We start from the raw sequence: 25,209 nt of genomic DNA, 5'->3' as shown, positions 1-25,209 counted from the left end.
TGGCACCTCTTGGGGTGCAGCTGAAATCTCTGTGGGTCTTGGAAATGGACTGCTGGGCTGGCACTTTGAAAATGGCAAAGGCACTAGACCTGTGAACGGGGCTCTGGGCATCCAGGAGAACTAATGCAGGGGTGGGCAAAGTGACTGGGGACTGCTCGGTGGGAGCTAAAATCACTGCAGGGCTAGGATATGGACGGTGGGGTGGGCTTACAGAGGCTCGTGCGGGAGCTGAATTGTTGCCGAGCTGGGGCCAAGAGCAAGATGCTGCCATGTGAAGCTGGAGCAACACAGAGCTGGAGCTGGAAGAAGAGAGCTGGCAGTAAAATAAAGCTTGTGGGTGAAGAGGTGAAAGAGCTGAAATCACTGGGCCTGCACTTGTCATCATTGTGGGACTGGGATCGGGGCTGGACACAACATAGGAACTGAAAGCGGCCGTAAAGCGCGACTGTCGTAAAAGGTGCCGTAAAGCGCGACTGTCGTAAAACTGCCGTAAAGCGCGACTGTCCTAAAATCGGCCGTCTCCGGCCCCCCCGCCTTTGGGCGCCGCCCCCTGTCTACGGGCCCTCGCCTGCGGGCGCCGCCCCGCCCCTAGCTGCCCGTCCCCGCGGCACCGCCCCCAGACACCGCCCCCCGTCGCCGTGCCCCTGCCCCAGGCGCCGCCCCCCGTCGCCAGGCCGTCGCGGCCAGAGGCCGCCGCTGCGCCCCAGAAGCCCCTCCTCGCGACGACCCTGGCCGCACGCGAACCGGAGCAGCATTCCGGCCACCGGGAACTAGTGGAAAGTGCAAAATATCCGTCAGAAATCGAGGAAAAAAATCCGGTCATGGCGGCCGCCATATTGCCGGAAGTGGCATCATTCGGTTGGGCACCGCCATCTTGTCCCCATACCACGTGCTCGGCTGGGCATCGCCATCTTACTGAAAACCGCGTGTCAGCATGGGCGCCGCCATTTTGCCGGAAACTACCCCAGGGCGCGGCCATTTTACCGGACACCACGTGACATCATGGGCGCAGCCATCTTGCTCAAAGTCACGTGACCATCGCCATCTTAGAAAACATTCACGTGACGACGTGGGGGCCGCCATCTTGGATAAGGCTTTGTTTTAATCGGTAATTTTAAAAATTAGGGTTAATTTTAAGGGGTAATTATAAGGGCTACGGTTCACTTTAAGATTAATTGGGGTTCGGGGTGGGGTTCAGGCCTCGGGGGGGGACCCGGGGTGGGGTTGAGCACTCGGGTGAGGTTGGGGGCGGGGTAAGGGCTAGGGTTAGGGTCAGGGTTAGGGTTAGGGTCAGGGTCATGCCGCTTCCTCCACCACCGGCTCTATACACAGCACCACAGCGGGCAAAAACTGCAGCACCTTGCATGCATCCTTCCGCGTCTCTCCCTCTGCTGGAACTTGAGGAGCTGGGCACGGCCGCATCACCGAGAGATCCCTCCGCAGTGCGTAACCCTGCACAACCGATACCTGATATCCCTAAAAAATCATAAGAAGCAAATATGACTGCAGGGAAAACAAGCTGGAGAGAACAAAAGGTGGTATTGTTATCCTTACCCTCTGTTAGAAACATCCACTGTGCTTTGATGTGGTAGCTGCCAGGGGCTTGTTAGCTCTTTGTAGGCAGGTGTAGGTGTTCACTTCTAGGTTTTTTCTCTGGACAAGTCAATTCAAACTTTGCTAAGCTTATATTTGCAGATTACTCTCTAGTACAGTCCAGCATGACATTTTGGAATGTTGTAAAAATACCATGTTATTTGAAATTGCTAACGATGAGAAGCCTTAGGGAAAAATACGATTTCAGGGTTGGAAGATGTGAGAAGAATTTTGTGGGGATGTGAGACTGAAATAAAGTGCACTTGAAGCTGGACTGGCACGCTGGCAGATCCCCTATTAAAGAGTAGTGCTTAAATTAACCTGGGGGTTGCCCATTGTTTCTGTAGAAATCAATGTTTCCTGGTCTTCAGAAGTAAGCTGCTTTGAAAAGCTGGAAGGTGCAGAATAGTGACAATCTGTGTGCTTTGGATTAAAAGTAGATTTCAGAAGGGTGATAGGCTTTTGTCTTTTCCTAGAAGTCGATGTAATTCTATCGAGGAGTTTTTAATTCTGTGTTGCCATGTCATCCCTCAGAGCCCTGTCGTACTAATCGTCATACAGATACAAAACAAAACATCAGACCCTGTCCCAGCCACTTAGAGCCCAGAACACGATTTCCTCAGGCTGCCATTTGTGTGCCATCGGTACTCACCACGGAAGCGAGCCGGGGATGTTGCAGCTGTTGGGAACAAACCGCTTCTCGTCACACAGAAATGGAATTCGGACAACGCCTCGGCCAGCCCCTCTCTGCCGTCGTCTCCTGAATCTGCAGCAGAGCAGTTGCAGTCCGTCCGGGTACGTGTAATCCAGCTCCTGACGATCTGAGCACACGGAGCAGCGCTCAGCTGACGTGGGGGCTCAGGGAAGGCAGAGTGTGCATTGTCATCTTCCTGAACCTACAGACAAATCAAAGTGAGAAGCCACAGGGTGGAAATCACTCGCATATATGCTAAATAAAACTTGCAGATTTATTTAAGAATTGTTTCTGCTCGTTCTTTTTTGTGCTTCTGTGCTTAGAAAACATCCCTACAAAATCAGTTCAGTTCATCAGTTGAACCTTTGTTTGCAGACTCTCACTGAGCAGAATTTGTTGCAGACTCAGTGCACGCTGCACTGGAGTGTGAGGAGCTCAGTGCACTGCCGGGAGTGTGAGGAGCTCATGTGTGCTACTTTCTGCTTTAGGATGCTCTAAGGTATTTATTCCTTTTGGGATACATGATGAGAATTCCCAAGAGAAGGTATGACATCGGGAAAAAAGCCTGTGTGGTTGGAATGTTGTTGCTGTCAAAAGTTAATTTTTTCTTAGCCAGTAGTTAGCTTTTTGCTTTATTTTTGTGGTAGCAGTATTTTATTGTTTAAAAAATTGCTTCAAAATTACTTGAGTGGCTGGCCATCGGTACCTTGTTCAGATTTGCCTATTTGCTTGTAGCTAAAATGTTCACATCTTGTTTATCATTCTATTTAAGAAACTGCTGCCCAGCCAACTAATAACTGAATATCTATCTGTCTGGGACACGGGGAGAGGATTTAGGTAATGTCTTTGTTTCCAGAAAAAAGTTCCTGTGTAGTTTCTAAATAGAGGAGAGGGGGGTGAAGACTCGGGGCTCTGATGCCGTTGGGGCACCCCAAGGTCCCCAGGAGAGGAAGCCCCACTGGGGTGCAGGAGCAGGTGTGTTCTCATGTGATATAGAATAAATTACAAATATAAACATGAAAATTGTAATCATGAAAATATTTTTTTAAATAGCTAAGTAAAGCAGGTTTTTTTTATTTGTCAATAGGCAGGGTTTTTATTATAAAAATTATAAATACAAACAATATAAATGTAGAAATCTAAGTACAGGAATATATCATAAATAAATACAGATATATATATAAAGTTTAAAAACAAGAAAAAATTAGTTGTAGCAGTAGATATGACTCATAATATAAATAATAATTTAAATACATTTCTAGAACTTTACATATATTATATATAATTAATACACTGCATCAAAAGAAACTATAAATATGAATGGGAATATAATTATACTAAGTATAAAAATATTTCAATCTCGTTTAAAAGAAGGTTGTTTTTTGTATTTATTTGGTTAGAGACGGGGTTTTTATTTAGAATAATAGAAGTATTATAGAAGTATAAATCTAAATATAGAAATATACAATCTATAGAGAAAGATATTTGTAAAAACACGATCGAACGACGCCTCCTTCGGCCGAATGGAACGAGCTCAGCCGAAGCAAGGCGAGACCGGCCGAACCTGACGGCCTCGAGCGAACCGAGGCCAGGCTTGCGAGGCTGCCTGAACGGAGCCGAGCTCAGGCGAACCGAGCCCGCTGCTCTCGTGCGCGCTAATTAGCGCGAGTGCGGTCACCGCCTAATGAGCCCCTGTGCCGCCCCGCGCTCCCGGTCGTGTCCGTGCGATGGGCGGGCCGCCCGCGGGACGCGGCAGCAGGAGAGCCCCGAGCCGGGCGCGTTTAACGTGAGGCGGCGCCGCTTGCCCGCCCTCAGGGAGCCGACCCGAGCCGAGGCGCGCCGAACGCACAGAGCGGCTCCGAGTTCGGCCGAAGCGAGCCGAGGCGCGCCGAGCGCACAGAGAGGCTCCGAGTTCGGCCGAAGCGACACGAGCCGCGCCGAGCGCACAGAGCGGCTCCGAGTTCGGCTGAATGAAGCCGAGCCGCGCTGAATGTACAGAGCGGCTCCGAGTTCGGCCGAAGCGACACGAGCCGCGCTGAGCGCACAGAGCGGCTCCGAGTTCGGCTGAATGAAGCCGAGCCGCGCCGTGCGCACAGAGCGGCTCCGAGTTCGGCTGAATGAAGCCGAGCCGCGCCGTGCGCACAGAGCGGCTCCGAGTTCGGCTGAATGAAGCCGAGCCCCGCCGAACGTACAGAGCAGCTCCGAGTTCGGCCGAAGCGAGCCGAACGAGCCGAGCCGCGCCGAGCGCACGGAGAGGCTCCGAGTTCAGCCGAATGAACCCGAGCCGCGCCCGGCGCACAGAGCGGCTCCGAGTTCGGCCGAAGCGAGCCGAGCCGCGCCGAAGAGGCGCATCCAGCCGAATGCAGCCGACAATAGCCGAGTTTAGCCGATTACAGCCCAATTTAGCCGAGCACTTAAGTTATTCTGCAGCCCTTTGACTTTTGTCCTGACTTTTTTTCAGATGCACCTCCTCAGGTGACTGCAGCAGTTCCTTAGGTTCCATCTTCTCAAAGGGTACAGGGCTCAAGAATTCGTCTTCCAGAGAGTTATCTCAAGTCCTGGCTGGTATTGTATCTGCCTATGTTGGCTTATGTTGTATGTACCTCTATTGTGTGTACCTATGCTGGCTTATACTGTACGTACTTATACTGTATGTACTTATGTTGGTTTATACTATATGTACTTACATTGGATGTACCTATATTGGTTTATATTGTGTGTACCTGTGTTGGTTTATACTGTATGTAAGTGCGTCACCTTATATTGTGTGTACTTACGCTCTGTTTGCACTTGCACTGTTTACCTCAGCCTATATTGTGTGTACTTATATTGTACCACTTATGATCAGAGCTGCCCTGCCCTGGCACGTAGTCACAGTTAGGTAGAACAGTTATAGAAATTTTACTCTTCATCTGTCTTTTGTGGGATTTTGGGTAGAAAGTTTATGGGTCCAGAGTGGGGACAAGTCCTAGCTGTCAGATAGCCACTCGTTGACCCTTCCTGTTGTCTCACAGGTCCCCGAGGCTGCTGATTTCCCCAGGATCTGCCATTTACTTCAAGGAGCAGCAGCCAGAAGATGTGTCACAGCACGTTCTTCAGCGTCTCAGGTAAGGGCCGCAGTGAGCGTGTAAGTGGCAAGAGTGTGTCAGTGTGTGTGAGAGCACGTGGCTGTGTCTGTCTGTGTCTGCTCGTCTCTGCATGTGTGGGCACATGCTGACTGGATTTAACCTTGTGTATATGACTTTTGCTTTTCAGGTTTTGCAACTCATTTTTAAAGTTAGAATAAAAAATCCTCAGCCGGGTTATATTGTATGTACTGACATGGAATGTACCCATGTTGGCTTAAAACCCAGTAAAAACAGACGAAGATGGGTAAGAAAAAACCCAGAAAAAAAGCCCAACAAGATGGGCAAGAAAAAAACCCAGAAAAGAACCCGAAGACGGGCAAGAAAAAACCCAGAAAAAAAACCCGAAGATGGGCATGAAGAAACCCAGAAAAAACCCCCAAGATGGGCAAGAAAAACCCAGAGAAAACCCAGAGAAACAATTCCAAGAAGAGCAAGAAAAGACCCGGAAAACACCCAGAAAAAATCGCAACCAAAGTATAAATACATAAATGTCTTTCAAATATATAGAGAATGGTTAAATTATTTAAAATACAAAATAACATAAATCAGTATCTGCATATAAAATCCATAATACCAGTAATACTGTATATATCTTATTATAGTGTATTATAGGAAATAGATATAAATAAATTTATATCAATTTTATGTTTATCATATCTATCGTTTGTTATATATTACACCATATTGATATAAGTTTTTTAAAGCAGTTTAACGTAAAGGGGGGTTTTGTTTTTTATTTGGCAAAAGCAGGGGTTTTAGTACAAAAATGATACATACAAATAATATAAAGGTAGAAATCTAAGTATAGAAAGAGATCATAAATAGCTAAAGGCTAATATAAAATTAAAAATCTAAGATAAAATAAGTTGTAGCAGTAGATATGGTACATAATTTAATAAATAATTTATTTCTATTATTTGAATAGGACACATATTATATATCATGATTAATATAATGCTTAAATATAAACTATAAATATAAATGGGAATATAGTCATGCAAGCTATAAATATAAAAATATTTCAATATAGTTTAAAAGAATAGAGCTTTTTTGTATTTGTTTAGTTAGTATGGGATTTTTATTTTAAATAATTAAAATTACATTTCTATCATGCTTTTAACATAGAAATATACAATAAATATAGAAAGATTTTTTTAAAACCACAAAATATAAATAAATAGAAACAGTAGGAATACACAGAATATATTTTATAAATTACATGCTACATCAATGTCCACTATAAATATGCATGTGAATATAAATACGAAAAATAGGAGTATCAAATTGATTTTAATAGGATTTTTAACCAAGGCGGTTCGTTTGGTTCTGGTCGGATAAGAGGCAGGTTTCTGGCATTTATTTCAGAGCAGTTTTTGTCTGGGGTCGCCCCTGTTCTTTTTTGCCGCCGTCGCTGCCCACAGCCCCGAGGCGCGCTGCGCCCCCGTCTGGGGCGGGCGGCAGTGCTGCCTCCTTGTGGGCAGAGCGCGGTACTGCAGCCGTGCGCCGGCAGGCAGGCGAGAGGCCGCCATGCTGGGAGTGGCGTGTCGCGGGTGTCTCGGACTTTTCGTTGACCTTCTCGAGATGGCGGGGAAGTGGAGGACCCCGGTGGGTGTAAGTGAACTGCCTGCATGGAATACCAACGTCATGGCGGCCCCGACGGATTTTTCTGTGGCGTTTTAAGCGTATCCGATACATGCTGTGGGCTCAGCGTCGCCGCGGGCGGGCGTATTTTTGCGGGTTTGTGACTGGCATCTGTATAAATCTTCCCTCTGTGCTCCGGGGTCCTCTCATGGCCGCTCTCCCGCCCTCAGCGAGCCGAGGATGGCCGAAAAATCCCGACTTGAACCGAAGAGCCGAGTATTGCCGACAACAGCCGAGTTTACCCGAAGAGCCGAGTGTAGCCGAAAACAGCCGAGTTTACCCGAAGAGCCGAGTGTGGCCGAAAACAGCCGAGTTTACCCGAAGAGCGAGTGTAGCCGAAAACAGCCGAGTTTACACCAAGAGCCGATGATAGCCGACTGGAACCGATAGCCGAGTGGAGCCGACACTGGCCGCATTTAGAGAATGTGCTGAATATGACCGAGTTAAGCCGCACCGTGCCGAGTTCGGCCGAAGAGCCGAGCTGAAACGAGTTTAGACCAAGAGCCGAAGCAAGCCGAATTGAGCCGAGTTTCTTTAAACAGAACCGAAGGACGCCGCAGCGCTCTCCCTGCAGGTCTCCGGGGCACACGGCAGGGAGCGCTGGGGCTGCAGTGCGCCGGCGCACACGGCAGGGGGCGCTGTATAAAGTAAGTATAAAATATCAACTCTCTATAAGAAGGAATAAAAGCTCTATGTCACGTGCAGCAGTAGAAAATTTCAGGCTCCCAGGGAATAAATAGTTTTCTTTAAATCATTTTCGTTTTGGAGGTTTTTTTTACTCCCAGGTAGCCTGAAACTTTCTACTGCTGCTTTTTTATTCTTAAGCTAGAAAGGAAAACCAAGATCAGAAACAGAAGAAAAGGAAAGGAAAAGGGAAGGAAAGGAAAGGAATCAGGAGCACCAGAGGGAAGGGAAGGGGTGAAAAGCAGAGTGAAAAAAGAAAAAAGAGTTGGAGCGAAAAAGAGAGGGCATTCGGGAGGAGCGTTGCTGCCTCAGGTCCTTCCCCGCCCAGGGGCGAAGGACCCGTTTGATGCCCGGGAGGGACTGCAGCTCCCGGTGGCGGAGGACGGAGCAGTGGCTGTCAGCCCGAGACTACAACTCCCGGCACGCCCTGCTGCCGGCGAGGCGTGTGACGCAACGGCTGACGCGGCACAGGAGTGGCTGGCGTGCCAGGCGGCCGCGCGGGGCTGTGCGCGGGCAGCTCCCGGCCCCAGTCTCGCGCGGGACGGCGCTGCGGCTGCGACGCCGGAGGGGCGAAGCCTCCGTCTGGCCGCCCGCACGGAGCTGAGCAGCGCGGAAGGGGCGTCGGCCCGGTTCTTCGGCCTTACTCAGCGGTAGCGATGGCGGAGGGCGAGGCGGTGCTTTGCTGCCGCGGGCCGGGAGCTGCAGGAGCCGCCCCGGGCGAGCGGCGCCGGGCGCTCCCGCGGTTCCGGTGGGGCGGCTGCCCTCAGGCTGGCGGAGGCGCAGCAGCCCCCGAGCCGCAGCCGTCTCCCTCGGGCTGCTGCCGGTGCTGCGGGCGGAGGCGGCTCCGCCGCGTGTTGGGCGTTGCGAGCAGAGGGCGCTGCGATATCGCCGGAATGACTGGGCTGCTGCCTGCGCTAGTGCTCGAGGCTCTTTCTGCCATGCAAACGGATGGAGCGGCGCTGAGCGGTAAAGCCAGAGATGGCCGGGAGAATGCCCAGCGCAGGGAGCAGGCGGGCTGTATCCTTCCGATGGCACAGGTGCGATCTGCAAACTCATCCCCTTCTGCCCCTGCCCTCCCGAGCCCCAGGGAAAGTGCTTTCCAGCATTGTCGGGCTTCTGAAAGACAAAACTTGTGATTTGACACTAGCATCCAGAAAAGCTTTCTGTCTAGATTAGCAAATGCCTAAATTGTTCTTGGTTACATCCCATGACCGGTTTTAGGCATACTGCTTTTAGGATTTTCTTGTACCAAGGTGAGAAAATAGGCAGGTCTAATAGTGGTTTGACTTTTTTTCTACTTCACGTTCCATGAGATTCTTTTGTCCAAGTACTTGTTTTAAAATTGTACTGTAGGCGTTTATGGTTCACTTTTTTTTCCTTTGCAGCACCTGTGACTTTTTTTTTTCTGTAAATTGGGAGTAAATGTAGCTGAGTAAAATGACCTTGGTTTTCTTCTTTCTTTTTCAATTGGGTTGTTTTTATTAAAAATCCTATTTGAATATGTAGAAAAAGTGGGTATGTCCTGTAATATATCCTAGCTTTTCTTGTTTGCAGGGTACTCAGAAAATATGTCTCCCTTAGAGTCCCACAGAAACGTTCTCAGTGCGATCTCTGTCAAGGTATGCATTTACAAATAAGTGATCCCTTTAGATATTTGACTGTGTACCTTTTCCTGTAATTCAGAGCTTGCGTTCCGTGGCTTTTATGATAAACCTATAAAACATGTAAAAATGGTTTTGCACGTCTTAATCGTTGCAGGCAGCACTAAGTGGATTTAGAGCCTGTTCTTGACCAGACAAAGGGAAAAAGTGTGACTTTGATGCTGAACTTGTCATTTTTCATTGGACTTGTCTTTAATTATTCAGGAATAGAGAGAACTAAAAAAAGAGAGAAATAGAATTGGTTATTGAGCACTCCTCAAATGCTCACCGTGATTCAGTGCAGAGCCGAAGTGAAGGGTGATGGAACAGAGCTCTGTGCTTTAGAAGGAAATAAATTTAAACCTGACCTCCACACAGTGTCTCACTAACTTCTGTTGTTTTAAAATACAAAATACGTTTAGGAAGTGTTGGAAGTTAGTATTTTGGGAAAGAAATGGCAGTTCCACAGAACATTGCATTTAACAGAGGCTCTCAGAACGATTCATGTTGTAACTGCTGTCACTGCAATCGGTTGGTGGTTCAGCCTTGAAATGTGCACTTGCCCTTCTATAAAGCACTGTTTTGTTTGCCTTTCAGTGCTATGAGTCTTGATAAATTGGAGAAGAGCCCAAGAGAAATTTTTCATCCCTTGATATAAAAGGTAGGAAGTGACTTTTTTTGGTTTGGTTCTTTTTCTTTGTTATTTTCTGGAAATAAAAGTAATTAAGTATAGGTACGACTGGTTTGTTTCTTCCAGTAGCAGGTGATAATAATAGTAGTAGTAATAGTAAAAATAATAATAGAAATAATAATAATAATAGTAACGTAATACTACTTAAACTGTCTTTATCCATTGAACTGGCCATTTCAAATCAAAACTTTTAAACACAGATCAAACCATCATCCTTGTAGAATCTTTCACAGCAGTGGGCTAAAGATCCTGGTTTTGTTGACAGGATTTATCGGTTCTGGAAGAACAAGAGGGAAGTACAAGCCTAACTACTTCTAGCTCACAGACCCGCCCAGTGAATACAGCTTTGTATTTTGATGGGCTTGTGATGACTTTGAAATCAATTGCTCATTACAGTAAAAAAAAAAAATGTTTTTTTGAACGTGACAGCAGAAATAACTTTCAGTACCAACTTAATAATAATAGATCGCCAATTTAAGTTAAAAATTCATGCTATACTATCAGAATTTAAAGGTAAAATATTATGTATCAGGTGATGGTATAAAGTGTATGTTCTAATGTGTAGGATGTATGCAAAGATACATACATACCTGAAAGTCCTTAGAGGAAACAAATTTTTATGTCTGCTGTTTGACTGTTTATCATACAATATTTGGTTTTATTTCCCAGGGATCGGTGAATTTTAACTTTAGAGTCCTCTATGCTAAGGATGCTCGGCTTACAGATGATGAAATGTTCAGTAATGGTGAGTTTTTCACCTTCTCTTTAATTGCTATGCTGATCTGAATAAGAAAAAAACAAAAGCAAGAGAAAAAAAAAGGATGGTTTATTATTTTTTACGCTGTTACGTTTGTTTCCTCAGTATTTGCTGCAGCTCTGCTTACCCAAACTTTGGGTTCCTTCTGTCCCACTGGGAGTCGCCCGATTTGGTTGCATCTGGTGAAATTCACCCTGAGACCTTGGAGAACCAGCTCAAACTACGTGAGAGCCATTTGCAGTTCTCTCCAGACACCTGGAGAATGGGTGATGCTTCTGAGGATCTGGCAAGTGTACTTCTATCAAAACTCAGTCTGTGAAATTTCTGGGGAAAACCCTTCTGTGTACCGAAGGGTTCAAACTCTGGTGAGGATCCAGTTATCAGGTGCTCACCTGCATGGTTCCAGCTCTTAAAGCGAACACTTGTACTCTTGCCCTGTAGTTTATATCTATCGTATTTTTGTTATTTTGCAAGATTTCACGGCTTTGCAAAATATTGTGCATTTGACTCTTTGGAACCTGTCAGATCGTTCTTTGGTGCAGCACCACCTCATGGGACACTTGGCTGCTGTCCTGAAGGGGTTGGTCGTAAATCCTGGAGGGTTTATAAGTCTTCTGTCCCCAGGGAGCTATCGTGCTTTGTTTGCTTTTGTTCTGTTTGTTAGGCGCTGCTTCTCACTGGAAGTATGAATTTCAAACTACCCTGTTCTTTTTTTAACTGTTTTCCTGGTTCTCTCCCTACGGCAGGGAAAGACTCTCGTGTCCTTGTCGTCAGGCTCGGTGCTGTCCAAGAAGATACAGAGACTAAAACAATCATAAGAAACAAAATATGACTGCAGGGAAAACAAGCTGGAGAGCACAAAAGGTGGTATTGTTATCCTTACCCTCTATTAGAAACATCCACTGTGCTTTGATGTGGTAGCTGCCAGGGGCTTGTTAGCTCTTTGTAGGCAGGTGTGGGTGTTCACTTGTAGGTTTTTTCTCTGGACAAGTCAATTCAATCTTTGCTAAGCTTATATTTGCAGATTACTCTCTAGCACAGTCCAGCATGACATTTTTGAATGTTGTAAAAATACCATGTTACTTGGAAATTGCTAATGATGAGAAGCCTTAGGGAAAAAAGAAGATTTCAGGGTTGGAAGATGTGAGAAGAATTTTGTGGGGATGTGAGACTGAAATAAAGCGCACTTGAAGCTGGACTGGCACGCTGGCAGATCCCCTTTTAAAGGGTAGTGCTTAAATTAGCCTGGGGGTTGCCCATTGTTTCTGTAGAAATCAATGTTTCCTGGTCTTCAGAAGTAAGCTGCTTTGAAAAGCTAGAAGGTGCAGCATAGTGACAATCCGTGTGCTTTGGATTAAAAGTAGATTTCAGAAGGGTGATAGGCTTTTGTCTTTTCCTAGAAGTCGATGTAATTCTATCGAGGAGTTTTTAATTCTGTGTTGTCATGTCATCCCTCAGAGCCCTGTCGTACTAATCGTCATACAGATGCAAAACAAAAAATCAGACCCTGTCCCAGCCACTTAGAGCCCAGAACACGATTTCCTCGGGCTGCCATTTGTGTGCCATCGGTACTCACCACGGAAGCGAGCCGGGGATGTTGCAGCTGTTGGGAACAAACCGCTTCTCGTCACACAGAAATGGAATTCGGACGACGCCTCGGCCAGCCCCTCTCTGCCGTCGTCTCCTGAATCTGCAGCAGAGCAGTTGCAGTCCGTCCGGGTACGTGTAATCCAGCTCCTGACGATCTGAGCACACGGAGCAGCGCTCAGCTGCCGTGGGGGCTCAGGGAAGGCAGAGTGTGCATTGTCATCTTCCTGAACCTACAGACCAATCAAAGTGAGAAGCCACAGGGTGGAAATCACTCGCATATATGCTAAATAAAACTTGCAGATTTATTTAAGAATTATTACTGCTTGTTCTTTTTTGTGCTTCTGTGCTTAGAAAACATCCCTATACAATCAGTTCAATTCATCAGTTGAACCTTTGTTTGCAGACCCTCACTGAGCAGAATTTGTTGCAGACTCAGTGCACGCTGCGCTGGAGTGTGAGGAGCTCAGTGCACTGCCGGGAGTGTGAGGAGCTCATGTGTGCTACTTTTTGCTTTAGGACGCTCTAAGGTATTTATTCCTTTTGGGATACATGATGAGAATTCCCAAGAGAGGTAGTTATAAAGTATGATACTGGGAAAAAGCCTGTGTGGTTGGAATGTTGTTGTTGTCAAAAGTTAATTTTTTCTTAGCCAGTAGTTAGCTTTTTGCTTTATTTTTGTGGTAGCAGTATTTTATTGTTTAAAAAATTGCTTCAAAATTACTTGAGTGGCTGGCCATCGGTACCTTGTTCAGATTTGCCTATTTGCTTGTAGCTAAAAAGTTCACATCTTGTTTATCATTCTATTTTAGAAACTGTTGCCCAGCCAACTAATAACTGAACATCTATCTGTCTGGGACACGGGGAGAGGATTTAGGTAATGTCTTTGTTTCCAGAAAAAAGTTCCTGTGTAGTTTCTAAATAGAGGAGAGGGGGGTGAAGACTCGGGGCTCTGATGCCATTGGGGCACCCCAAGGTCCCCAGGAGAGGAAGCCCCACTGGGGTGCAGGAGCAGGTGTGTTCTCATGTGATATAGAATAAATTACAAATATAAACATGAAAATTGTAATCATGAAAATATTTTTTTAAATAGCTAAGTAAAGCAGGTTTTTTTTATTTGTCAATAGGCAGGGTTTTTATTATAAAAATTATAAATACAAACAATATAAATGTAGAAATCTAAGTACAGGAATATATCATAAATAAATACAGATATATATATAAAGTTTAAAAACAAGAAAAAATTAGTTGTAGCAGTAGATATGACTCATAATATAAATAATAATTTAAATACATTTCTAGAACTTTACATATATTATATATAATTAATACACTGCATCAAAAGAAACTATAAATATGAATGGGAATATAATTATACTAAGTATAAAAATATTTCAATCTCGTTTAAAAGAAGGTTGTTTTTTGTATTTATTTGGTTAGAGACGGGGTTTTTATTTAGAATAATAGAAGTATTATAGAAGTATAAATCTAAATATAGAAATATACAATCTATAGAGAAAGATATTTGTAAAAACACGATCGAACGACGCCTCCTTCGGCCGAATGGAACGAGCTCAGCCGAAGCAAGGCGAGACCGGCCGAACCTGACGGCCTCGAGCGAACCGAGGCCAGGCTTGCGAGGCTGCCTGAACGGAGCCGAGCTCAGGCGAACCGAGCCCGCTGCTCTCGTGCGCGCTAATTAGCGCGAGTGCGGTCACCGCCTAATGAGCCCCTGTGCCGCCCCGCGCTCCCGGTCGTGTCCGTGCGATGGGCGGGCCGCCCGCGGGACGCGGCAGCAGGAGAGCCCCGAGCCGGGCGAGTTTAACGTGAGGCGGCGCCGCTTGCCCGCCCTCAGGGAGCCGACCCGAGCCGAGGCGCGCCGAACGCACAGAGCGGCTCCGAGTTCGGCCGAAGCGAGCCGAGGCGCGCCGAGCGCACAGAGAGGCTCCGAGTTCGGCCGAAGCGAGCCGAGGCGCGCCGAGCGCACAGAGCGGCTCCGAGTTCGGCTGAATGAAGCCGAGCCGCGCTGAATGTACAGAGCGGCTCCGAGTTCGGCCGAAGCGAGCCGAAGCGGGCCGCGCTGAGCGCACAGAGCGGCTCCGAGTTCGGCTGAATGAAGCCGAGCCGCGCCGAGCGCACAGCGCGGCTCCGAGTTCGGCGGAAGCGAGCCGAGCGCACAGCGCGGCTCCGAGTTCGGCGGAAGCGAGCCGAGCCGCGCCGAGCGCACAGAGCGGCTCCGAGTTCGGCTGAATGAAGCCGAGCCCCGCCGAACGTACAGAGCAGCTCCGAGTTCGGCCGAAGCGAGCCGAACGAGCCGAGCCGCGCCGAGCGCACGGAGAGGCTCCGAGTTCAGCCGAATGAACCCGAGCCGCGCCGAGCGCACGGAGAGGCTCCGAGTTCGGCCGAAGCGAGCCGAGCCGCGCCGAGCGCACAGAGCGGCTCCGAGTTCGGCCGAAGCGAGCCGAGCCGCGCCGAAGAGGCGCATCCAGCCGAATGCAGCCGACAATAGCCGAGTTTAGCCGATTACAGCCCAATTTAGCCGAGCACTTAAGTTATTCTGCAGCCCTTTGACTTTTGTCCTGACTTTTTTTCAGATGCACCTCCTCAGGTGACTGCAGCAGTTCCTTAGGTTCCATCTTCTCAAAGGGTACAGGGCTCAAGAATTCGTCTTCCAGAGAGTTATCTCAAGTCCTGGCTGGTATTGTATCTGCCTATGTTGGCTTATGTTGTATGTACCTCTATTGTGTGTACCTATGCTGGCTTATACTGTACGTACTTATACTGTATGTACCTATGTTGGTTTATACTATATGTACTTACATTGGATGTACCTATATTGGTTTATATTGTGTGTACCTGTGTTGGTTTATACTGTATGTAAGTGCGTCACCTTATATTGTGTGTACTTACGCTCTGTTTACACTTGCACTGTTTACCTCAGCCTATATTGTGTGTACTTATATTGTACCACTTACGATCAGAGCTGCCCTGCCCTGGCACGTAGTCACAGTTAGGTAGAACAGTTATAGAAATTTTACTCTTCATCTGTCTTTTGTGGGATTTTGGGTAGAAAGTTTATGGGTCCAGAGTGGGGACAAGTCCTAGCTGTCAGATAGCCACTCGTTGACCCTTCCTGTTGTCTCACAGGTCCCCGAGGCTGCTGATTTCCCCAGGATCTGCCATTTACTTCAAGGAGCAGCAGCCAGAAGATGTCACAGCACGTTCTTGAGCGTCTCAGGTAAGGGCCGCAGCGAGCGTGTAAGTGGCAAGAGTGTGTCAGTGTGTGTGAGAGCACGTGGCTGTGTCTGTCTGTGTCTGCTCGTCTCTGCATGGGTGGGCACATGCTGACTGGATTTAACCTTGTGTGTGTGACTTTTGCTTTTCAGGTTTTGCAACTCATTTTTAAAGTCAGAATAAAAAATCCTCAGCCGGGTTATATTGTATGTACTGACATGGAATGTACCCATGTTGGCTTAAAACCCAGTAAAACAGACGATGATGGGCAAGAAAAAACCCAGAAAAAAACCCCAACAAGATGGGCAAGAAAAAAACCCAGAAAAGAACCCCAAGACGGGCAAGAAAAAACCCAGAAAAAAACCCCGAAGATGGGCATGAAGAAACCCAGAAAAAACCCCCAAGATGGGCAAGAAAAACCCCAGAGAAAACCCAGAAAAACAATTCCAAGGAGGGCAAGAAAAGACCCGGAAAACACCCGGAAAAAATCGCAACCAAAGTATAAATATATAAATGTCTTTCAAATATAGAGAGAATTGTTAAATTATTTAAAATACAAAATAACAGAAATCAATATCTGCATATAAGATCCATAATACAAGTAATACTGTATATATCTTATTATAGTGTATTATAGGAAATAGATATAAAATTGATATAAATGTATTTATGTTTATCATATCTATGATTTGTTTTGTATTACACCATATTGATATAAGTTTTTTAAAGCAGTTTAACATAAAGGGGGGTTTTGTTTTTTATTTGGCAAAAGCAGGGGTTTTAGTACAAAAATGATAAATACAAATAATATAAAGGTAGAAATCTAAGTATAGAAACAGATCATAAATAAGTAAAGGCTAATATAAAATTAAAAATCTAAGATAAAATAAGTTGTAGCAGTAGATATGGTACATAATTTAAAAAATAATTTCTTTTTATTATTTGAATAGGACACATATTATATATCATGATTAATATAATGCTTAAATATAAACTATAAATATAAATGGGAATATAGTCATGCAAGCTATAAATATAAAAATATTTCAATATAGTTTAAAAGAATAGAGCTTTTTTGTATTTGTTTAGTTAGTATGGGATTTTTATTTTAAATAATTAAAATTACATTTCTATCATGCTTTTAACATAGAAATATACAATAAATATAGAAAGATTTTTTTAAAACCACAAAATATAAATAAATAGAAACAGTAGGAATACACAGAATATATTTTATAAATTACATGCTACATCAGTGTCCACTATAAATATGCATGTGAATATAAATACGAAAAATAGGAATTTCAAATTGATTTTAATAGGATTTTAAACCAAGGCGGTTTGTTTGGTTCTGTTCGGGTAAAAGACAGGTTTTTGGCATTTATTTCAGAGCAGTTTTTGGCTGGGGTCGCCCCTGTTCTTTTTTGCCGCCGTCGCTGCCCACAGCCCCGAGGCGCGCTGCGCCCCCGGCTGGGGCGGGCGGCAGTGCTGCCGCCTTGTGGGCAGAGCGCGGTACTGCAGCCGTGCGCCGGCAGGCAGCCGAGAGGCCGCCATGCTGGGAGTGGCGTGTCGCGGGTGTCCCGGACTTTTCGTTGACCTTCTCGAGATGGCGGGGAAGTGGAGGACCCCGGTGGGTGTAAGTGAACTGCCTGCATGGAACACCGACGTCATGGCGGCCCCGACGGATTTTTCTGTGGCGTTTGAAGCGTATCCGATACATGCTGTGGGTTCAGCGGCGCCGCGGGCGGGCGTATTTCTGCGGGTTGGCGGAAGGCATCTGGGTAAGCCTGGCCTGTCTGCGCCGGGGTCCTCTCATGCCCGCTCTCCCGCCCTCAGCAAGCCGAGCCGGGCCGAATTGTTCCGAAAAGAGCCGACTTGAGACGAAGAGCCGAGTGTGGCCGAAAACAGCCGAGTGTACCCGAAGAGCCGAGTGTGGCCGAAAACAGCCGACTTGAGCCGAAGAGCCGAGTGAAGCCGAAAACAGCCGAGTGTACCCGAAGAGACGAGTGTAGCCGAAAACAGCCGAGTGTACCCGAAGAGCCGTGTGTAGCCGAAAACAGCCGAGTTTACACCAAGAGCCGATGATAGCCGACTTGAATCGATAGCCCGGGGTAGCCGACACTGGCCGCATTTAGACAATGCGCCGAATGTGACCGACTTTAGCCCAAGCGTGCCGAGTTCGGCCGAAGAGCCGAACCAAGCCGAATTGAGCCGAGTTTCATTAAACAGAACCGAACGACGCCGCAGCGCTCTCCCTGCAGGTCTCCGGGGCACACGGCAGGGGGCGCTGTATAAAGTAAGTATAAAATATCAACTATCTATAAGAAGGAATAAAAGCTCTATGTCATGTGCAGCAGTAGAAAATTTCAGGCTCCCAGGGAGTAAATAGTTTTCTTTACATCATTTTCGGTTTGCAGGTTTGTTTTACTGCCAGGTAGCCTGAAAGTTTCTACTGCTGCTTTTTTATTCTAAAGCTAGAAAGGAAAACCAAGATTAGACATACAGGGAAAGAAAGAAAGAAAAGGAAAACAAGAAAATAAGGAATGGAACTGAAAGGAAGAAAGAAAGAAAGAAGGATAGGAAGGCAGGAAGGAAGGAAGGCAGGCAGGCCAAAGGAAAAAAACGAAGGAGGGCAAGGAGAAAGACAGGGAAAAAAAAAAAAAAAGACGAAAAAAAGAAAAAAAAAGACGAAAAAAAGAAAAAAAAAAAGGATAAAGACTTCGAGATGCGCAAGAAAAAACCCAGAAAAAACCCCCAAGGTGGGCAAGAAGAAACGAAGAAAAGAACCCAAGAAATGCCAGAAAAAGTCAAGGAAAAAGGGAGGAAAAGCCCCAAGAAAGAAGGCAAGAAAGAGAGGCAGTAAAGGCCACAAAAATGCAAGAAAAAACCCAAGCAATGCCAGGAAAAGGTACGAAAATGGTTTTGCCAGGTGCGATCAAGGTGAGCGGGTTCAGTCTCAGGTACAGGAGATGAACAAGTGTCAGATTAGCTCGGGGCACTGCTGTGCAATGCAGCCGTGACAGGATTGATGTTTAAATACAGTTTAAATAAATTGGGGATTGTTTGGCTTTTATTGGGGTATAGGCTGGAGATTTCATAAAAGGTATAAAAATAGAAATCCAATTATATCCTATATATATCGATATCCAGAAATATTTAATATATGTAAATATACGTAAAAGAAATATATTGTGTAAAAAGAATATATCTATTATTATATAAAAAGGTATTCTCTCCAATCTATAAGATATCTATAAATATAATAAATGAAAATTACAAATGTAAATGTGAATACAATTATGACAAACAAAATTATTATTAAAATTTTAAGTGTGGTTTAAATAAAGGGGTGTCTTTGGTTTTTCTTTCCTTAGAGGCAGGGGTTTTATTTTAAATAATATAAGTACTATAGAAATCTAAACCGGCATAGAGAAATATATAATAAAAATCTAAAGTTGTAATGCTATACTATGAATTTAAAAACAAATAGAAATAGAAATCTATGTTAGTAACATGAAGAGATGTAATATACAATATAGTAAATATTATACAGTAATATAAATTCTAAATCTAAAAGCGAATATAAATATGACAAATAGATGATGGGGGCTCGGAGCAGCCCAGGTGTGAGTGTGAGGATGATGAGGGCTCGGAGCAGCCCAGGTGTGAGTGTGAGGATGATGAGGGGCTCGGAGCAGCCCAGGTGTGAGTGTGAGGATGATGGGGCTCGGAGCAGCCCAGGTGTGAGTGTGAGGATGATGAGGGGCTCGGAGCAGCCCAGGTGTGAGCTGTGAGGATGATGAGGGGCTCGGAGCAGCCCAGGTGTGAGCTGTGAGGATGATGAGGGCTCGGAGCAGCCCAGGTGTGAGCTGTGAGGATGATGAGGGGGTGGCTCTTGCCGGGGCGGTTTTAACGGGGGGAGAGTTTGCCTCTGTACATTTTTGCATGGAGCTGCTGAGTGGAGGGGTTTGTGCCGAGGGACGAATCTTTGTGCCGGGGAGCAGCAGCCGAACAGGTGAGCCCGTGTGCGTTTGGAGCGGGGAATTTTGTCCTTCCCCTTTGCAATTTCATCTTGCCAGTCCCTCCCCGCTTCCCCAGGAACAAAAGTGCAGCTTATGAGGACGAAAGGGATTAAGGAGAAGGACGCAGCTCCTCTTCTTTTATTGTCTGCGTTTGAACTGAGGGGATCCCTCTTCACTTGTGGTTTTAAGGGCGTTGATTGCAGGAAAAGCTGCCTTTTCCAGGCTGTTGGGGGTATCCCGGGGGTGACAGGGAATCCCTGCGTTCTATTTGAAGGGGAATGGGAAAAGTATTCTTGTGGTGTTATGGGTTTGGTTTGAAGGCAGCCACCCCATTTTCATCACCCTAGGGTTGAAATGGAGGGGGCAGCCGTGGTGTCCCTCCTTTTCAAGGCTTTGAATGGAGGTGGAAATGGCCCTTTGCCATCAGTCGAAGGCTTTCATTTGAGGAGCGCCCCTTCTTTTGTGCTCTCGTAGGGGACGAACGTGAAGGGGAGAGGACACTTCTTTGCCCTTGTTGAAGGGAGGCGAGCCCCGCCTGCGGCGTCAGTTTCGGGCTTCGGTTGCGGGAAGCTGCAGCTGTGGCAGCGTTTGCAGGGCTGCAATGGGGCCGTGCCGCTGCATCGGAGGGCGCTTGTGGTGGCCGCGGCCCGGGCCGGAACGTTGCCGCTCGGGAGCGGCGCTGGCACGGCCCGGGCAGCTGCCGGGGCGCACGGGGGATTTGGCGCGGCCGGGCCGGCCAAGGGCGGCAGTGGTGGAGCCGCGCCGGTGCGAGCCGAGGGAGCCGCGCCGGGCCGGCCAAGGGCGGCAGAGGCGGCGCGGGCGCTGCTGCGGCGGCCCGGGCGGTGCCGGCCGCTCCGTCCGCTCCGGGCGCGGGGCTCGGGCGCCGCCGCCACCCCCGGGCCCGGTGCCGGCCCCGCCGGGCAGGGGCAGCGGGCGCGGCTCTCCGGGCCGGCGCCGGCCCCGCGTGCCGGAGGAGCCGCCGGAGGAGCCGCTCTCCTGGCGGGAGCCGCGCTCCGTCCGGGGCCGGCAGCGAGCGCGGGCTTCGGCTGCTCGCAGTGCTGGGGCGGGGCCGCGGTTCGGAGGCGCTTTTTCGGCATTGATTGCATCGCTGTGTTCGGTTTGCAGCGGGTGTACGCTAAGGGCTACGGTGTTCTTCCTGAGTGGTGCCGGTGGGGATGATAAAGGTTCATTTCGGATTGGGTTTCGTAGTCGGATATGTTTTTTTTGCCGGGGTATTATGTTTAGAAAGGCGCGCAATGGTTTTTACGGGTCGTAGCGCGAAGCAGCGGTTCGGATTTTAATTCTGTTGAGGTGGCTTTTATTGGCGTGAGCGGGTAGTGTTTGTTTCGGTGGGCTTTTGAGGTAGCGTCGTGTCGTTCATAGCAGCGGGTTTTTGATCTCGCGAATTGCATGTGTGTTTATCGTCTTCCAGGGCTTTTATTTATTTGGTTTGTTTGATTGTAGTGTATGTTTTATGGTTGCGGTAATTTGGGAGACATTGTTTATGGTTACGTTTGTCTTTAGGCTTTGTGTTTGTTTCTAGGTGTTATTTTTATTTTGATAGCTTGAGGCACTATGGGTTTATTCAGTTGGGAATAATATTTTTGTTGCAGATTTAAGTTTTTTTGGGTTTTGGGATTATTCTTGTTGGTGGTTTCTTCATTTTCTTTTATTGTTGTTGTCTTTTAATGTATTTGAGTATTGTTTCTCAGGGTTTTTTTTGGGAACATGGGTATTTATATGGTGGGTTTTTAAAGTATGTTTTTACTAGGGTAGTTAATTTCTTAATTTTTAGCGGTTGAGATGTTTTCCATTTTGTTAATTAGTTCAGTTTTTAAAGTTATTTTTACAGAGGATTGGTTATTCTTTGAGTTAGCGTAGAGGTAGAATTTTGTCTTTTTTTTTTTTTTTTTAGTAACGTTCAGGGTGAGTGGCACTGTCTGGAGTTTAGAAGATTGGTTTGACTTTTTTTTAGTACCCTTTGTAATTTGCTCTGTGTGTTTCTATAGGGTTTTCTTTTCTTTTGGTTCCATTTTTCGGTCGTGATGAGAATTGTTATTGACAAGAGTGTTCTTTGTTTTTTCTCTGACGCTTGTTTGGATGTTCGGGTGTCTCGATGTTTTTGGAAGATATTGGTGGGAATTTAATGCTGTTTGTTCTGTCATTTCATTTAGGAATTGGATTTTAAATACACAATTATAACTCTCACTATATTGAAACAAAAGAAATAGATGTGCAGAAATGGGAATGAGCCAACGTTATTTTTATATATTCGGTCAATTTTTAAAATTTAACATGGAACATAAGTCATTATATGTTGCAATTAGTTATTCTATTTTTAATAGAGCATTGTGTATGTATACAGATATATGAATAGAGAATATAAATGGAAATACAACCCAAACACAAATGCAAATATAGAAATGTATTGCAACTATATGCAGATATATAAAAAATTAGTAATAAATTCCCGTCCCCCGCCTCTATGGTTTCAGGATGGCGGAGACAATTTCCGGTCCTCCCAGCTGCCGTCTCTATGGATTCAACGTGCCAGAAGGGTTTTCCGGTCGTCCCGTCCCTTCTCTCTATGGTTTCAAGATGGCGGAGACAATTTCCGGTCCTCCCAGCTGCCGTCTCTATGGTTTCAACGTGCCAGAAGGGTTTACCCGGTCGTCCCGTCCCTTCTCTCTATGGTTACAAGATGGCGGAGACAATTTCCGGTCCTCCTAGCTGCCGTCTCTATGGTTTCAACGTGCCAGAAGGGTTTATCCGGTCGTCCCGTCCCTTCTCTCTATGGTTTCAAGAAGGCGGAGACAATTTCCAGTCCTCCCAGCTGCCGTCTCTATGGTTTCAACGTGCCAGAAGGGTTTATCCGGTCGTTTTTATTTGGTTAGAGGCAGTAGTTTTATTTTAAATAATAGAAGTGTTATAGAAATGTGAATCTTAATATAGAAATAGATAATAAATATATAAAGGGAGATTGCTAAACTATGACTACAAATTGAACTCTAAATATAGGTAAGTAATATGAAGAGTTGTAGTATAGAATAGAAATAACATGATACGGCAATATGAATTATAAATGGGAATATAAATATAAAAATAGGTAAGTATAGTTTAAAAGAAAGGGAATTTTTTGGCTTTTATTTAAGTAGAGGCAGGGGTTTTATTTTAAATAGGTGTTACAGCAGTAAAAATCTTGACGCAGAAATATGTAATCAATGTATACAAATATGTATAAAAATATATAACTGCTCACATCAGATGTAATGTAGAATATAAATTTATTTACAAATTGAGATTGATAAAGATAAATGTATAAGTAAGCAATATACATTAATGTACATTATAAATGCAAATAGGAATATAAAAATCAGACATAAGGATAAAACCTATTTAAATATTGTTTGAAAGAAAGGGTTGGGGTTTTTTTTATTCTTACTGGGTTAGAGGCAGGGTTTTTATTTTAAATGATATGAATGTAGATATTATTGGTATATATTTCTCAATATTGAGATGTACAATCAAGATATAAATATATATATAAACACAAAATATAAGTAAATAGAGATAATAGGAAGAGATGTAATGGAGAATACAAATAACAGCATACGTAAGTATACATTTTAAATGTAAATGTGAATATGGACCTGAAAAACAGAATTTTAAAAAATATTGAAATACAGTTGAGAAGAAAGGGTTTTCTTTTTGGCTTTAACGTGGGTGGAGGCAGGGGTTTTATTTTAAATAATGGAAGTGCTACAGAAGTAAAAATCCTCACACAGAAAGATATAATAAATATATAAAGATCTGAATAAAAATACGAAAAAAAATAGAAGTAATAGGAAGAGTTGTAACATAGAATATAAATTTATAAATAAATGGGAAAATAGAAATGCAAAATCGAACACACATCAGTATAGAATTTAAATATAAATGTGGATCTAAATTTGAAAAATATTATTAAAAAAAAAAAATGAAATACAGTTGAAATGAAAGGGGTTTGTATTTGGCATGTATGGGTGGACGCAGGGGTTTTATTTTGAATCCTGCAAGTGTTAGAGAAGTAAAAATCCTAAGAGAAATGTATACTTCCAATGTAAAAATAGGTATATTTCGAGCGGGGCCGAATTGTTCGGAAGAGGCGAAGAGCCGAGTGTTGCCGAAAAGAGGCGACTTGAGCCGAAGAGCCGAGTGTGGCCGAACAGAGGCGACTTGAGCCGAAGAGCCGAGTGTAGCCGAAAACAGCCGAGTTTACACCAAGAGCCGAGGATAGCCGACTGAAATCGATAGCCGAGGGTAGCCGACACTGGCCGCATTTAGACAATGCGCCGAATGTGACCGAGTTTCGTCCAACCGTGCCGAGTTCGGCCGTAGAGCCGAACTGAAACGAGTTTAGACCAAGAGCCGAACCAAGCCGAATTGAGCCGAGTTTCTTGAAACAGAACCGAAGGACGCCGCAGCGCTCTCCCTGCAGGTCTCCGGGGCACACGGCAGGGGGCGCTGTATAAAGTAAGTATAAAATATCAACTATCTATAAGAAGAAATAAAAGCTCTATGTCATGTGCAGCAGTAGAAAATTTCAGGCTCCCAGGGAATAAATAGTTTTCTTTACATCATTTTCGTTTTGCAGGTTTTTTTTACTCCCAGGTAGCCTGAAAGTTTCTACTGCTGCTTTTTTATTCTTAAGCTAGAAAGGAAAACCAAGATCAGAAACAGAAGAAAAGGAAAGGAAAGGGAAGGAAAGGAAAGGAATCAGGAGCACCAGAGGGAAGGGAAGGGGTGAAAAGCAGAGTGAAAAAAGAAAAAAGAGTTGGAGCGAAAAAGAGAGGGCATTCGGGAGGAGCGTTGCTGCCTCAGGTCCTTCCCCGCCCTGGGGCGAAGGACCCGTTTGATGCCCGGGAGGGACTGCAGCTCCCGGTGGCGGAGGACGGAGCAGTGGCTGTCAGCCCGAGACTACAACTCCCGGCAGGCCCTGCTGCCGGCGAGGCGTGTGACGCAACGGCTGGCGCGGCACCGGAGTGGCTGGCGTGCCAGGCGGCCGCGCGGGGCTGTGCGCGGGCAGCTCCCGGCGCCGCGGCGGCGACGCCGGAGGGGCGAAACCTCCGTCTGGCCGCCCGCACGGAGCTGAGCAGCGCGGAAGGGGCGTCGGCCCGGTTCTTCGGCCTTACTGAGCGGTAGCGATGGCGGAGGGCGAGGCGGTGCTTTGCTGCCGCGGGCCGGGAGCTGCAGGAGCCGCCCCGGGTGAGCGGCGCCGGGCGCTCCCGCGGTCCCGGTGGGGCGGCTGCCCTCAGGCTGGCGGAGGCGCAGCAGCCCCCGAGCCGCAGCCGTCTCCCGCGGGCTGCTGCCGGTGCTGCGGGCGGAGGCGGCTCCGCCGCGTGTTGGGCGTTGCGAGCAGAGAGCGCTGCGATATCGCCGGAATGACTGGGCTGCTGCCTGCGCTAGTGCTCGAGGCTCTTTCTGCCATGCAAACGGATGGAGCGGCGCTGAGCGGTAAAGCCAGAGATGGCCGGGAGAATGCCCAGCGCAGGGAGCAGG

At 46.2% G+C, this 25,209-nt stretch overlaps 1 protein-coding gene and 1 long non-coding RNA gene across 5 annotated transcripts; both read left to right on the top strand.

The window, feature by feature from the left end:
• Positions 1-4,354: 4,354 nt before the first annotated feature.
• LOC141728583 (uncharacterized) lies at positions 4,355-10,021 on the top strand. Of its 2 annotated transcripts, XR_012579678.1 has the most exons (5): positions 4,355-4,852; positions 5,302-5,394; positions 5,543-7,703; positions 9,295-9,359; positions 9,978-10,021. It is a non-coding gene; the product is annotated as an uncharacterized LOC141728583 (long non-coding RNA). The 2 variants fall into 2 exon arrangements; XR_012579677.1 differs by lacking the exon at positions 4,355-4,852 and having other exon boundaries at positions 4,861-5,394.
• A 4,377-nt stretch (positions 10,022-14,398) lies between these two features.
• Positions 14,399-23,490, top strand: LOC141728519 (uncharacterized). 3 transcript variants are annotated; one of them, XR_012579556.1, is made up of 4 exons: positions 14,399-15,113; positions 15,563-15,653; positions 15,802-17,945; positions 22,167-23,490. XR_012579556.1 is itself a non-coding variant. In XM_074537308.1 (2 exons), the coding sequence occupies exons 1-2, from the start codon at positions 20,273-20,275 to the stop codon at positions 22,583-22,585; spliced, it is 1,002 nt and encodes a 333-aa protein (XP_074393409.1). In that variant the 5' UTR covers positions 20,217-20,272; the 3' UTR covers positions 22,586-23,490. The 3 variants fall into 3 exon arrangements, 1 of the variants encoding a protein (XP_074393409.1); XR_012579538.1 differs by having other exon boundaries at positions 14,400-15,653; XM_074537308.1 differs by lacking the exons at positions 14,399-15,113; positions 15,563-15,653; positions 15,802-17,945 and adding an exon at positions 20,217-20,855.
• Positions 23,491-25,209: the final 1,719 nt, after the last annotated feature.

The sequence above is a fragment of the Zonotrichia albicollis genome, chromosome 1, assembly GCF_047830755.1.
Source record: "Zonotrichia albicollis isolate bZonAlb1 chromosome 1, bZonAlb1.hap1, whole genome shotgun sequence".
Taxonomy (NCBI): Eukaryota; Metazoa; Chordata; class Aves; order Passeriformes; family Passerellidae; genus Zonotrichia; species Zonotrichia albicollis.
The sequence above is the reverse complement of the archived record's forward strand: the minus strand, read 5'-3'. Positions and strand labels throughout refer to the sequence as shown.